This window comes from Terrapene carolina, unplaced genomic scaffold (assembly GCF_002925995.2).
Source record: "Terrapene carolina triunguis isolate 2854851 unplaced genomic scaffold, T_m_triunguis-2.0 Scaffold231, whole genome shotgun sequence".
NCBI lineage: Eukaryota > Metazoa > Chordata > Testudines > Emydidae > Terrapene > Terrapene triunguis.
This window is the reverse complement of record NW_020664582.1, coordinates 4,469,493-4,485,514: the sequence shown is the minus strand read 5'-3', so window position 1 is coordinate 4,485,514 and position 16,022 is coordinate 4,469,493. Positions and strand designations below refer to the sequence as shown.

General features: G+C 46.5%; 1 protein-coding gene across 1 annotated transcript in view; it reads right to left on the bottom strand.

The window, feature by feature from the left end:
- CLIP2 (CAP-Gly domain containing linker protein 2) overlaps window positions 1–16,022 on the bottom strand; it is a 104,825-nt gene that overhangs the window by 40,031 nt on the left and 48,772 nt on the right. The window contains exon 3 of the mRNA XM_026656642.2: window positions 6,409–6,947. Within this exon, the coding sequence (XP_026512427.1) occupies window positions 6,409–6,947 (539 nt within the window). The remainder of the gene's footprint in view (window positions 1–6,408; window positions 6,948–16,022) is intronic.

The window sequence follows — 16,022 nt, the reverse complement described above, 5'->3', positions numbered from 1 at the left end:
TATGATCTCATTTTCCTTGTGGAAAAGTCCATGCCAACCCTTTGCCCAGCTGCTGAAGTGTGTCCGAAGGGGGTTTCGAATATAGACACAGATGAACATAAGGTCACTGAAAAGCGAAAATGGCTTTGGGACACAACGGATTCCCAGTGAAGTTAAAGAAAAGCCAGAGGGAGACAAACAGAATTCCAGGGGCATATGCAGAGTTTTAGAGCTTACAGCAGTGAGGTGTCAATCCGACAGAGGACCCTACACCACCTTCCCCGGCTCTGTTGACAGAGCATTTACACAAAATACATACTCTCCTCTACTTGAAAAGCCTTCCACGGAGTCCAGCTGCCCCCAGCCACTTCCCAAATGACAAGATCCACAGCATCCTCCAGAAAAGCATAGACACGGGAAATAAAGTCAGGTAAGTACTGTCGTATTAATCGGTAGAATGAATGACCGGAGAGATTTACTTACAGCAGTTGAGGCATGCAGGTTTATTCCGAGTGCTTATTTCCAATTACGATTCCTTTTCATGTTTCAATACAAAACATAATTAGTTGCATTTTGCACTCTGCAACAGCAGAGATTAAACCAAGGACACATCACTGGACGATAGAACCCCAGGATCTCACTGCTGTTTATCCTCACCCTCCCCTCCTGTCATTTCTCTCTTGCATCTCAGCCTAAACTGCAAGCATTTCAGAGACCATTTCTTTCTAGGCCTGTGTCTACACAGCGCAGCAGGGAGCTCAAGCCTCATTCAGACCTCTAGGAGCCACTGGAATACAGAGTCTGCATAAGACTAAATCATAGCACATGTTTATTCTATAGCTTCTGCTTTTTAGGATAATAGCTTCACTGAAACCCCCTCCCAAAAAAATCTAAGAGTATTTCTCCCTTGATCTTGGGGGTGGGGGAGTGATACAGTTGTTATTAATCATTTATATTCCATCATCACCTAAAGGCCTCAACCAGGAGGGGCCCCATTGTGCTAGGTGCTGTACAAATATAGTACATGACAGAGGCTATGCCAAAGAGCTTCCAGGTAGGCCACAAGAGGTGAATGAAGCAAGACTGGCATGAAGGAGGAGGACAGGGTAACCAAACAATAAAAGTCTGCACTATATACCACTGTCCGGACCAGAGTTTAGAAAGACCACAGTTGTTGTAGATCAAGGGTTTGTTTTTTTTAAACCCACCTTATAAGATCTGTTGGTCTGAAAGTAATTTAAAAAATTCTCTGGTCTGTTTTTTAGTTCCACAACGGGAACCGTTTGTCTTTGGGGATTGGGGGGGAGGGGGGAAGAGGGGGAAGGATCAAGAAGGATAAAACTCATGAAGGTAAATTTTTCCATATGGGCCACTGTCTAGAAGCCTTTTATTTTTGACCCAGCAACCTCATGGTGTCCCTTTAAGGTGGGAGCTTTTCCCTCCCTTCAGCTACCATTGCCACAGGACCAGGCAGAGACACACTGCATCATTCATTCGCAAGGGGGGGAGGGAGGAAAGGAGAGGCAGACACATGTGGTGTGAATTAAGGAGGGCAAGTCAATCGCAACACTGAATTTCCTGAGCGGCCGTTTTCCACCACAACGTTAGCGGGATTTAAATGCCGTTTCTTGCGCTGCTTTTAAAAGTCAGCTTCCTCTCGTCTTTACTTCTGGGACCACAACAGTGTCAGCGTTACATTTCCCACGCTTTGGATTCGAGCACCCACCATCACGTTTTCTCCCCGATTAAGTATTGTTTTAAAAAAATATTTTAAATAATGAACTTTTTAAATGGGAAAAAAAAAGTGACTGGACAGGCCAGCAGTTTTCTGGTATCTGAGCCTATTTCTAGTTTTGGAAGCATATTTACAGTGACAGTCGCTTAACATTTGGCTGCAACACATTTTAAAATCCTTGGGGCAGATTCTCTGCTGCGCCCAGCTTTCGTTTAGATGTGCCCGTGCGCGGCCTTTCAGGGAGCCTTTTACAGCTCCACGATTCTCTGCCCCAACCCCAGCCTTGGCATGGACTGGGAGCTGCTCTCTCATTCATACCAGCAGGCTACGGTCTCCAAGAAGCTGTGGGGAGAGAGGCAAAGGAACTGGGTCCACTGGCTCAGTGCCTGCTGGGGAATTCCCAAAGTGGGAGGTTATCCCTAGCAGAGGGCTTAGGGGAGGTTTCTGCTCTCGGAGACCACTGAACACAAACAGAATAGTTCTCAAGTTGGGATAAACTCTCCCAAATGCTGCCATCAGAGGAACTGCTGTGTTAGTTCGACTGCAGTGAGTAAAACATTGCCAGCCCGGTGGTCTGAGCAGACATGCACTGAGCACCAGGGCCTGGGGAATTCAGTTTCTAGTCTCTCAAAAATAAATAAATACCGCCAGCCCCCAACCTGTATTTTTTTTTTTTTTAAACACAAAGTAGTTGATTGAGCGGGTGCAGACAGCAGTGAGTCAGAGCCATGCATCCTGCTCATCGCGCCTCCTACTCTGATGCAGGCAAGCCAGGCAGCAGGGGCCAGGCCATCATGATTTGAGACTACACGGGAGAATTCTGCCAAAAGTTCTCAGGGGGTGGGGGAACATCAGCTTCTGCAGCCGGGGAAAGACGTCAGCGTGGTTTCACACTGAGTGACCCATCAGACAGGGACGTCTCTGGACTGCTCAAAACACTTGATGAGTTTGCACTGTCAGTCCTGATCTAATGAGGAGGAGGTGCTGAGTACTGGAAGGGAATTCCTACAAGAGCAGGCCCTCGCCAAACAGCCTATGATACACTCACTTAACTGGAGTTTCTGCAACTTCCCAGTTCTCTAGCAGGTACTGGGGAGACAACCATCCTGCATGGGCAGGGGCATAGCCTAGATGACTTACCAAGGCTATTCCGTTACTAATTGCTAAGATTAAGGACCATACTTTGCTCTTGATGAGCGTCAGGGAACTTCCATTGATGTTAATATGGATGGAGGGCAGTATGCAGGTCTCAGAAGAACTAGTTTGGGAAGATGAATTGCAAACCACTTGGGATCAACAGCCAGGTCTTTATGGCAGGTATTTGAGAGACTAAATACAAGACAGAAAGAGATCAACTCAAGGGAAAGCAAATCAAGGGGATACTGAAGCAGCCAATACAAAGGCATTGTGAAATTCTTTTCAAACGATGTTAAAATAAGATAGTGATGCAGAAGGAGAGAGAATGAGAACTGAGATGACTGGTAAAAGAAGCCTTTTCTGGCAAGGTCTGAACTACAAGAGAAATGGCAGAAACAAAAGGCAGGTAAATGCTGTATTATAAAAAAAAAAGTATGGGCAGAGATTTGGTTGGATAAAAATCTGCACATTTACTTCAGTGGTATTTGCAACTCAGTTACAAGGGAATTGTTTTCAACCCAGAAGAATGATCACAGACAGCTAAAGTCTTCTGAATACTTGTGCAAAACTGTATTTGTGCCAGTGTTCACATGGCCAACTTGAAAATGAGTTAGGCCAGGTCTACACTAGAAAAGGTCTGCTGGAGCTATACTGGTATAGCTATGCCAGCAAACCCACCTAGTGTAACTGCCGCTTATACCAGTATTTTTGTCAATAGAACTTATACTGATTCCCAGAGCAAAATCAGCTATGCTGGCAAAAGCACTTTTAGGCTGGTATAACTGCACCTCCACTAGGGTGTTTGCTGGTGTAAAAACATCCACAAAAAAAAATCAAAGTCACACCCCGACAGACATAAATACTGGCAAAGTTTCTAGATAGACCCGGCCTTAGGCCCTTGCTCAGGGAAGCATTCCTATGTAGGACAGCACTTAAGCACATGAAGTTAATGAGATGCACATGCTTCTGTGCTGTACGGAATAGGAATGGACTTAAGCGTGTGCACCAGGGCTGTTCTGAACTGGGGACTTAGGCAGCCCCATTGACTTAGTCCAGTCTCTCCCGCCCCTTTTTTTATAAATCCAGTGCAGGACTGTTCCTTCCTCAATAGCTTCTTCTCTGATGTATAAAAATTTCAACCAGCCACTTGGGAAGCATAAATAATGGCAAACGACTTAGGTGAGCACTTAAAGTGACCAGCCAATACTCAAAGCCCGTAGCTGCAGTGAGTAGTCCACAAGCGACTCATATCTGAGCTACGTTTGCATAAAACATCAGCGTGTCATTGTGAATGACGAACCAATTAAGAAATACAATGACTGCTGGCAGATAATTCGTACACAGCAAAGAGGGCTCTGTTTATCTAATAAATCATTTGCTATGAATAGCTCACCCAGCTCTTCTGCAGACAAGCCTTTTCAGGTCAGAAATCAACACTGGCTTAGAAAGATGTTTAGCCCCTACTCACTAGGCACTTGGGAGCATTGTTCCTAGCTAAGTCCTGAAGTCAATTTTTCCAGATTCATCCTCCTACCCACCCTGAAATGGTCTATACCAGCTTAGCGGAGAACTGAAAACGTTGGATGCTACTGTACTATTGCCCAGGCAGATCTGTCTATCTAGCTTGTCTAGTGCAACCATCACCATAGCAACCAGGTGTCAAAAGGTAGAAAAAGCAGACAGCTCGAAAGCAGCAGCGGAAACTTTAAAATGGTAAAGAGATTGCCTAGGACTTACCCAGACCAACCACTTTGGAACCTGTCATGTTTGTCTGTTAAAATTACCTTTATCTTTTGATTCTAGTAGCGTTGCAAGGGGATACAGTCACAGAAGATTTCATGTTCCATTGACTAATTCTTCCTGACGTTTGGTATCATAGTAAATGCTTATTTCCCCTCCCCGCTGCCCAAGGAAACAAGTAAGACCTGTCTCCAGAGTTAAAATGAACCATAACATTCAAACTCACTAGAATCAATACTGTTGATTTCATATTATTCTTTCCCCCTTTAGGCATCTATTAAAGCAAAGTGCTCAGTACCATGATGCGACTGGTTTAACCTAGAACGACAAACGACCACTTTTAGCCCAACTGAGCTTTTTTAGATTTAAAGACGTTGGATTTTCAATTGTGGACATACAGAACAAAAATAAACTAGCTGGAGAATCCATTCGGCCTGCCTATGGGAGTAGCTGGTGACCAGCGATCCTGCCAATTTATTACGCGACTGTTGGAACATACCATTGGGCTAGTCAAATTTCAGCAAGGGTGATTAAAGCTGTGTCTGGTTCAAGATGACTAGTTCTGTAAGTTCAGGATCTCAACACTTTGTCTTCAAGGCACTCAATACCAGGGGACCTAAAAAAATTGCCTAAAGCTCCAGAATGAGGACTGTGGTCAGCAACTCCACTGCCCTGGCAAAAGGCAACTTTCCACCATCGGAGTAATGCTGGTGTGTGCAGGAGTCAGTACTGCCTTCAGGTTTGGTCCCAGACTTTGGAATTAATTCCCACAGGAACTAAAGACTGTCATAAACCTCACCAACTTTTGCTCCAAGTGTATGGCCTTCTGCGACCTGCCTTCTCAGATATAAACAGAGAGCAGCGGTACTCTTAAAAAAAAAAAATCCCCAAAATGTAAACCCGCTACATCAACACACAATTCTCACCCTAAGGAGTGGAGGAAGGACAAACTTCATGTAACAGATGCTGGATCACGCTGTTTAATGCCCTGCAGGAAGGTGCTCAGGTGAGGCTGTTACAACCACCTGTAGAGCAAGGGGAGAGCAAACAAGAATGGCCCTCCAAAAATTATGGCCACCCTTTTGAAAAGTGGCCACTGCTTTCAGGTGTCCAACCTGAAATCTTTGTGCCTTATTTTCAGCCATGCTGAGACAACATAAATCGAGCAGAAGTCAATAGGAGCTGTGGGTCCCCTGCCTCTTTGAAAAAGAGATACCAGGTCTCTACAGTTGAGCGCCCTGAATCTGAGGCACTAAGGAGTAACATTCGCTCTGAGAGCTTCCTGGCAAATGCTGTGTGAGAGCTTTGACCACGTGTGACAAGACAACTGGTAGCCTTGGGGGCAGATTCAGCAAAGGCACCACAAACCTCACCAGCTCTCAATGTATCACCTGGATTAGAAAAGAGTAAACCTTCTTCATCTCTCTATTTCGCAGCCCTGCCCTCGTTTGCTCTCCTGTTCCTCACCTCCACTCCTTCTCTCACCCCTTCCCATCACCCACTCTCAACCTCCTGCCAGCATCCTGTTTTCTCCCAAACCTTCCCACCTCCCCTCCTCTCCCCGCAGCTGTCTGTCCCTCGCCCTGTTCTTGCACGTGGGAATAAACCAGGAGTGCAAAATAATGTAATGTCTATAAAATCCCCAAATGTCTGCAAAATCAAGTGATCTCATTGTCTGGTATTTGTAATGCTTGTTCTTCATTTCTCACTACCTGTTTGCTGTGTCCTTACCTTCCCTTGTCTCTAGTTGGATTGCAAGCACTTCCCAGCAGGACCTGCCCATTCTAGTGGGACCATTGAACGGAGATCAGACTCACCAGCACACGATCTCCAAGCCGTAAGTCTTTATCGCCCTTTTTCACGGACCCGCTGTCTGACAGGTTAGATCCAGATTCATTTCCGGTTTTCATGGTGTTGTTCAGGACGCTCTCCCTCAGGGGGATGACACGAGTGGAGAGAGGCGGCGTAGCCGTCCCTGAGTGCAACGACAAGTTCTGAGTTGTCAGGGACTCCACAGAATGGGCATCGCTGCCCGAGCCCTCCGCCACGGGCTGGCGGGTCAGCTTGGAGGGCCGTGTAAAAATCCCCTGCAGCGGCTGGCACTCAAAGTAACGTACGCCACCAACGGAGCCGTCATTCTTACCCACCGGGTCATCCAGAACAACCCCTGCCCACTGGCCGGGGGCGAACTGGGTCTCCCCAAGATACTGGATCACGCCTGGCTTCACTCCGTTCACCCAGACACGTTCGCCCACCACGAAGTCTCCCAGGAAGTCATCGCCCACCTCAGTGACCTTTGATCCTGGCTTCTCGGTGCTGGCAGTGGAGGTGGGACCCTGCTTGTGCAAAGGTGAGCCTGCAAATTGAAGGAAAACAGGACTTGGTGTGATGTGAAGCCAGATTACTAGGAAAGTGTATTAAAACTAGAAGATCCAGTACCATCATTCAGGTTACCTATTTATACAGGACACAGACAAGGACTGGAGCCACAGTGGTTACTTACACATCTGGAACACTGACCCGCCTCTGCAGCTGAAGAGGGGAGTTATTCATAAACAATTCAATTTCAGCCCAGCATCTGCCTCGCTGTGCGTATTAAGAACCCACCTGTGTCTGTTTCCCCATTCACAGGAGGAGAGTCAGAAATAAAACTACTTACTGCCAACCTCAGAGCAGTGTTGGAAGGATATTAGGGTAGGTAGTTACTGCGTGTATGCTGCTTTGCAGAAGTAGCACCAAGAACAGTAATAAAGGGCAGCAGAAGGAACCGTGGCAGATGCTCAAAGAGCCTATGAGGCCCAAGGTAGCTCATTTTCCACCTCTCCTCAGGGAGGAAATCACTCCTATGAAAAATGGAGAATCGATTTTCCCTGGTGGTGTTAGGGCAGTGCTCACTATATGCAAAGAGTTAATAGATAAAGCACTAGTAGATGGCGCTCGAGGGCGTGTAGCATAGCTCCTGGCTTTTGTAGGAACAGTCAAACTTGCTGTTGTTGTGCACTGCAAATGGCTTCCTTTGTGCGGCTCTTTGCATCCGGCTTGTAAGAGATGCAGCCAAGACTCAGAAGTAAGGGGACCAACTGGACTAGTCTCAGTATAAGAAAACAAAGACGTCAAAAAGCCTAACTCAGTCCTCGCACTAACAGCTGTAAATCCACACACTTCACTGGGACTGAAACTTAATAATAATCACCCCAGAGCTAGATGAAATCCAGAATAAGGAACTTCCTTTACTGGTACCTTTACTGGACTCAGGCATGTCGAAGGGTGACTTCCTGCACCACTTCCCTACCAGGTGAGGAGCGGGAGAACAGCAGATGGTTACAGGCAGTGAGACAAGTTCATTCCCCTCCCCCTGAAGCCCTTCCTCCAGGGTACCAGGCCTGGACCGAGGCAGCAGCAATGCATCTAGCAGGCCCCAACTTGCATGAAATGGAGTTCAAGCAGGAATTAATGCAACCGACGCAAATGAAAGCTACCAATGGGGTCAAAGTATGGAAGGTCAAAGTCGGACAATCCCTGTCACCAGCCTTGCTTGCAGCCTGGGTCCAAGGAAGGGGGGAAAAGGTTGCATTTGGACCTTATTAAAGAACAGGTTAATGGGGGAGATTAGGGAGAGGCCTAGAAAAATAACGTGGGAGTTTGGAAAATAACGGCTTCTCTTCATGGTGCATTAGTCCACAGCAGAGGGGTGTAAATTCTAGTGAGCACTGTGTCCACTGGTGCGCACTGAAAGTTCCCTGGGGCACATTAATGTAGTACTGTTTGAAATGGAACTATACTAACGTGCACTAGGGACCTTTTAGTGTGCAGCAACAGGGACCACACGGACACTTTGTGCACAACACGTTAGTGCGCACCAGGACTTACACCCTGCTGGCTCGGACTAATGCGTCACATAGACGAGCCCTAAGAAACACTGAGTCAGGCACCCTCCCCCGTTAGCCCACTGGACTTTCAGACCTCCTTGCTGCTCAGTAACACTCAGATCTCAGACTGTGCTTTTCAGTGCACGCCACCTACCCCTGGCCACGTGCTGTGTTAGCTATGAGCCAAGGTGCTTCAAATGAAATAAAAGCCAACCTGAACCTTCAGCCAAAACGCAAAGTGAAGCTTTCTGGATGTCAGGCATCACAAAAGCCACAAGAGTTCTCGGGCAGATGCTCTGGCGGTTAGGCTTCTGGCTTCAAAAAGGTTAACTCGGAAGAAAGCAAACTCATTCCAGTCTCCAAGAAGCCTCACTTCGGCAGCTGCCTCTCTGCTCACTGACTTCAGCAGGGCTGGAATTGGAAACATGGAAATACCACGAGACTCTCGCGGCACTGCCAACCCAGCCAGGAACGGGAAATAACAGAAGTCGCTCACGAAAGCCGGTTACCAGGAAGTTTCCAGCCCAATTTTGCAAACTGTACAGCAACAAATAACACGACTGTATCCAGTGCTGCCCAGAGCCTGCCATTCGAGGAATATGAATGAAATCTTATCAACCCAGTGAGAGAGAGAGAGAGGTGTTATCGCCCCTATTGTTACCGAAGAGGAATCCGAGGCACAAAGCACAAATCACCCCTGGCATCGATGGGTAAAGCTCCCTTTGAAGTCAACAGGAGTTGTTCCCACTTCCATGAGTGCTGAATTTAATCCACTGTGCTGTGATCCTGCCCAGTATCATACAGCGAGTCATTGTCAGTGGCAGGATTAGAGCCCACAGGTGCTTTGCTCTTCACCTTGTGCCACGTCCACTAATGGAAGAGGTTCAGATCGTTCCAGCAAGCACTCAGATTTTTGAGCGCTTACTTGAAGCGACCTGCAAACCTTGCTCAGGTTCCCCACTCACTAGCACTCATCCTCTGCCGTTCCCTCCAGCTCTTTCCGAAGTAATGGGCATGACAGGTCAGGTGCCAACTTCGGGAAAGTCCAAAGAACAAAAAAGCCCCCGAACCAAGATGCTCCCAGCTTTGCCACAGGCGTAGCTGAGCAATAAAAACAAAACCAGCAAAGGTGTTCTACTCGAGTTCTGTTAGAGCTAAATGCACTCCCTGAAGAATGTAACGTTGCTGCTAAGACAACCAGCAGGGAAATAGTTCTGAGCGCTGACACTTAAGTGATCATCAGGCTTCAGAGCCAACAGACAGCCATTGCAGTAAATGAAACTCACACGCCTCTGAGAGCTATAGTGTCAGTCTGTCGGCAGACTCAGGAAGAGAGCACTGCATCTAGCCACACGTGGATAATCTAAACTAAAAAAAAAAAAAATAGGGCCCAATCATGCAAAATTTTGCTACTGAGCATAATCCAATCAAGGTCATTGAGGCAACTCACTTTAGTAAACTCTATGGGCCAGCCTGAGATATATCCCTACTCACACTAACCAGTACCTTAACGCTGTGATTAGCCCGATTAATTTCAATGGGACTGTCTATGGAATACAGTACTACCCAATGAGAAGGGGTATCATACAATCAGACCCTATTCTTCATGTTACGTTTTTAGAGGACTAGGCCCTTAAATTCTGCAGAACCTGATAGGGCCAACAAAGGAATGCAATAAATGTTTAGCACAACGACCCATGATGGCTCAGCCCATTTCCTCAAAGCTGTGAGTACACTTCTGATCCTGAGCTGTTTTCCATGCTGGTTTTCAACCCTGCTCTGAAATTTGCCCATCCTCAGATGTTTTCTCTTTAAAAAGTTTTTATAAATGCCTTAAATTACTTTCAAGCCCATCTCTCTCCCATTTTGATAATAGCTAGCACATTAAAGGTATACTAACAAGTAGGCTATGTCCAAGAACTAGCTTTTCTGTTAAAATGGTTTTGCAAAACAAGATTTTCAGGCTTTTCGTTACATATTTCAAACACAAAGAGGAGGTTGGAGGGGGGAGATGTTATTTGTTTAATTACCTTCAAACATTTACCAGCTGGAAAACAAAACTATCAGCACTGGATTTGTGCATGAGAACCTTGAAGTAAAACTGACTATAAACCGAAAATAAAACAAACCATTCTAGTTTTATGGTCCACAAGTGCAAGAAAGTAAACAAATAGTATAAATCGGGAACAACAAATTGTGCAGTAAAGATTCTTTCAATTTTAATAATCCAGGGTGCTCTCAGTAACATGTATCTATCTATTTAGATAATCTTGACAGGGATGTGTAATAAAGTGAAAATTAAAAGCACAATTTATATTCCTGTTTCAGACCTGGATTCAGTAAAGCACGTAAGCACATTCTTAAGTGCTTTGCTGCATCATGGGCCTTAGACACTGGCTTAGCCTTTATTGAAGTGTCCGGATTCATGGATGATCAAAGCAGTTTTATTACAGTGTATATCCAAGTCCATCCCTAAAGAGCTTCAGCACAGCACTCTTTGCACTTCTGCAGGGCTTGTCAACTAGGGACCAAAATGCCGTTTATATTAAGCCTCACAACATCTCTGTGAGGTCGCTATTATTACCCTCTTTTTTACAGATGGGGAAACTGAGGCACAGAATGGAATACAGACTTGCCTAAGTTCACACACACCAAGTCAATGGCAGAGTTGGAAACAAATTCTGGAATTCCATCTGCCAATACACCAGCATGTACTAACTCCTCCCAGCCGCATATATTCAGAACAACTGACTTGTCTATGAAAGCTAAAACGATGATTGTTATCTTTCCTGTAGCTGATATTGTGCTCACCAGGAGAGAGGAGAGCTTAGCAGGACTTCATTCAGCCTCAGTTTTAGATCCCTGCTTAACAAAATTGTGGCAGCAGAACTACAGTAATTACATCATTTCAGTCACACAATCTAATTACCATAATCTAAATGCAGTAAATAATTAGGAGAGTTTGAAAGGAAGCAGACTCCTGAACAGGGCTAGCAGAGCAATCTCACAGTCAGGGCTATTATTTGTTAGGACTGGGTGAATGGTTCCATAAAACAGTTCCTCATTTTCCACCATGCCTATACCGAGGGAGCGCATTACATCATCTGCACTATTTGTATATAAAATAATTATCTGAACCAGCGCAAGCATAAAGTGAGTAACCACACGATGAAAAGATGGCCCTTCCTCGTCCTATTCCCCCCGACTGTTTATCATCTACAATTTGAGGCGCAAACTTCAGAGCAGGGACTGTGTCTTTCTAAGATTTCCATAAAGCCCCTAGCAGACTTTGGGGCTCTGTAAAATATTAAACAGGAGAGGCACACAGGTTCACAATAGCCAAACTAAAACCAATCTTTGCCCTTTCAAATTTTGAAAAACAGGGTGGATGAGGCCATATCTTGTATTGGACCAACTTCTGTTGGTGAGAGAGAGAAGTTTACACAGACCACTTCTTGAGACCTGCAGAAGAGCTCTGTGTAAGCTCAAAAGCTTGTCTCTCTCACCAACAGAAGTTGGCTCAATAAAAGACATTACCTCACCCACCTCGTGTCTCTAACATCCTGGGACCAAACAGCTACAACAACATTGCATCCAGTTTCAACTCTTAATTATCAGCACAATTCTAGGAACATCAGAACAGCCAGACCCCAGTGGTCCCTCTAATCCAGTATCCAAGCCATTGATGCTTTAGAGGCAGGTGCAGGAAACCCTGCAGTAGGCAATTATGGAATAAACTGCCCTCAAGAAAGTTTCCTCCTGACCCCCAATAGTTATAGGTTGGCTTACTCCCTTGAAGCATGAAGGTTTCTACCCATTTCATTTTTAAAAAAACTATTTACCACTGTAACTCTGAATAGTCTTGTTCTATACGACACTACTCCAGAGATGTCTGGCAGTCCATCCGCAGTGTGGAGGTGACCTGAAGGGGCCAGCAGTATGGGGAAGTGGCTGGCTACGAAAGGCCAGCCTTCTGGATGCCTGTCCCCAGAGCACAGGGAAAGACAACATCATTCCCATGCTCTGAGCTTGCCCTCTACTAGGGTGACTAGATGTCCCAATTTTATTGGGGCAATCCCGATATTTGGGACTTTGTCTTATATAGGTACCTTCTACCTCCCACCCCCATCCCCAATTTTTCACTCTTGCTATCTGGTCACCCTACCCTCTACTGGGTATCGTGATGAGATTGTCTGGTGAGTTTGAGACACTGATCACTACCACGTTGGAGCTCCATGCCCTTTGCCACTAAGCCTGGAGTCACAAGATCTAATGGTTTGCCTGCTCCTACTTTCTGATAAGATCCCATGGAGCTCCCAGGTGTGGGACCTGCAGTATCCTGCAGCATCTTTAAAATAGCCCATTTGTTGCTGGGCCTCCCCTGTCTGCTGCCGTCTAGTTATATTTTACTGAGGCCAGTGGGACACCAGACTCGGGATGCCAGCAACCGAGAGGAGAAACAAAGGGATAAAACACAGGGCAGTCGGAGGTAGAGATGTGAGAGAAATCTCTGCCTCGTGACAAAGCTGCCAAACACAACTGGGGAGTTTTCCAAATCAAGGATGGGGGCCAACAAATGACAGCGTTTGGTGCTTTCTGCTCACTTGGAAGGCAGATCTCTCACAGGGGGAAAACCATCAGCAACATCTGCACTGCTGTTCGCTTACAAAGTTAAGTGACAGACCCAGGGTCACCGTGCGAGTCAGAGGCACAGCCAAGAATAGAACCCAGGAGACCTGCTCTAACTAATTTCCCTCCCTGTAAATAAAAAGGTGGCCTGGGTCTTTTGCCCTAGATCGTTTGGAACGCAAGTGGATTGTATGGCCAGCTCTGAGCCACCAGACCCCAGAACTGTTCTTTTTGAGGTGTTCGGGTCCTCTTAAACATTTAGGCCATTCTTGCTTGCTAATTAACTGCTTTGAGCTCCCTGACATACTTGGCATGTTAGGCAAGATTCGGGTCTAGGGTGACCAGATGTCCCGATTTTATAGGGACAGTCCCAATTTTTGGGTCTTTTTCTTATATAGGCTCCTATTACCCCCCACCCCCGTCCCGATTTTTCACATTTGCTGTCTGGTCACCCTATTCAGGTCCTGTGATGGACTGTACATCACGTACCCCCAACCCTGTTTTCAGATGCCAGCACTTCAAGGGCATAACACGTTCCACTCCAGCAAGGATTGAAAAGGTTTTAATTTGATGCACTAGATCCTTAGCCCAAACACTAACAAGAGACATGTTGCTAAATTGCAAGGACTGCTCCATACGGGAGAGCGCCTCTTCCAGCCCTTGGACATTCCAGCAGGCAGGAAAGGGTAAGAAAGACATTTCCTAGTAGTTACAGGAGCAAGGAATCATTCTGAAAGCGCTCAGCGTTGGAGCAGCAGGTACAGGACAGATGCACATTGTGGAGACTAACAGGGGTACCCTTGACTGAAGCCCTCTCATCATTAGGCAGGTTTTGGTAGCATATACTAAATGGAAGCCACATGTCTACTCACTCAGCGCCCTTTGATTTCTCACAGCACATCAGAGCTGCTGCTCTTTTACATTCCCCAGATATTGTCATCGTAAAGTTTAAATCAAGGGGGAAGAGAGAGCTTGTTCCCAGGGGGAGAAAATAGAACAAGAATTGAGCAGGAAAATGGTGCACTGTAAACATTAGCCATCCTGTACCCTACAGAACCCCGCTCTAATCCTATTATTCCCCAGCTATGTGCCAGGCACACTGGTGGCCAGAAGGAGCAGAAATTCAACAGCAGTGCTGGGTTGCCATGGGGATCTAGAGAAAGCCAGCTAATTGATAAAATGGAACCTCATTAGATAAAAAAATAGAGAGCGACAGATACCACTTTCTCCCCAGGGAGGTGACGTGAGGAAGCACATATTAAATTTACCAAAAGGCTTCACAATAAGGGCTTTTTTCCCAGTCTCTATTTTAAATCCCAGAGGTGCTGTTTGTTTTTCCCTTGGTAAATTGGACAGGTGCTTACCAAATAAAATATCGACTTACCCCGATGAAGAGCGTGTCTCAGACTCAACCCAGTACAGGACACAGCTCTTCCCATACCTGCTACCCACCCACCTTCCCGGAAAGCTCCTGGTAGGCAAGGTGTGGTGGTGATGCCATTCCATTGCCATGGAATCTACTAGGAACGGTGCATCTCATGGTTAGCATCTAGGGGCTTGGAACCTTAACGAGGATCTATTCTCCTCCTCACGGCACGTGACCTCGGTCAAATCACCTTGGTATTTCTCAGGGTCCCCAACTATAAAATAGGAGTCACAACAGCTACCTCAGGTGGGGCTCGATTCGTGTTTGGAAAGCAATCGGATGTCCTCCGGTAGAAGAGGACTCTGTAGGAGGGCTAAGTACCATGGTTATTCCATCCAAATCTCTGCAAACTGCACAGCTGCAGAAGGGCCGCTGCTAGGAAACTGCCAACGTGCACCCCATGGCAAAACAGAGCCTAGGATTTGCTATACTAGGGTCCATCTAGTCCAATGCCCTGCTTCCAGCAGTTTCCAACATACAATAGCTTCAGGGCCGCTATAAAGAACCACGCCAATTAGCCAACGCTGTATGAGGGGTAAACAAAAATCCTTCCTCCTCCAGCTCACATCCCTATGCAGGAGATCTCATGATCTTCCATCACAGCCTTAGCTCACCTGGCTACAAACATGGGGGTAAATCCTGGGGGTGCTGAGCCCCTGCAATGCTCAGCGGTTCTCACGGTTCAGCCCAATGTCAGGGAGATGGATTGGTGCTTTTCCAGCTTCACACTAATGAGTTACAGCTGAAACCAAGTGAAGGAGGAATGTGTCAGCTGGAAAGCCCGGATGCTGGCCAAGGGGGCTGCTGTTTAGAAGAGGAATAATGTACATCTGAGCTGCCACAAGCATCATGTTAGAGCCTGAGCCACGTTCCCATCCATTAGTGCTCTCTGCATGCCTGCCTCTCTGCTTGGGCTAGTGCCTAAGTGAGGATGTGGGATCTACTGTCTGGTGTCAGCTGGCATGAACTGGGATGTCATACACTGGCCTCCTTTCAAACCCCTGTCTCTGCTCCAGTTCCATGTAAAAACTGGCACTGCTCATTAGTGATGGACAACACATAGATGCTTTCATGCTTAGAAGGGCCCCTTCCCTCCACTAAGTGTGTGGAATCCCAAACAGTAACGTTAGCTGTAGAATCAAATACACATGGGGTTTGTCTTATAGCGTCTCAGCTCTTATTTCTTGTGTTAGAATTACTCCGTAGAATCCCTTTGGTCTGTAGGTGAAGTATGGCTGCAGCTACAATACGGCAGTGAACTCTGCATTCAGCAAGTCGTGGTCAGCTGCAGCCCATGTCACCTGCAGGTGGAGTTGCCCATCTAAGAAGCTGGAGCTGAGGGTGTCCCTCCTCAGCAGCCAAGATATGAACCTGGATCTTTACCTGGATCTTTAGAGAAGAGGCAGCCTCTCTATCCGGTGAGATTCCTGCAGCTATTGTACTTCGACGAGTCACAGTCAGTACAGACAGAGATGTAGCTTTGTCCTCTGTATAGCAGCGACACAGG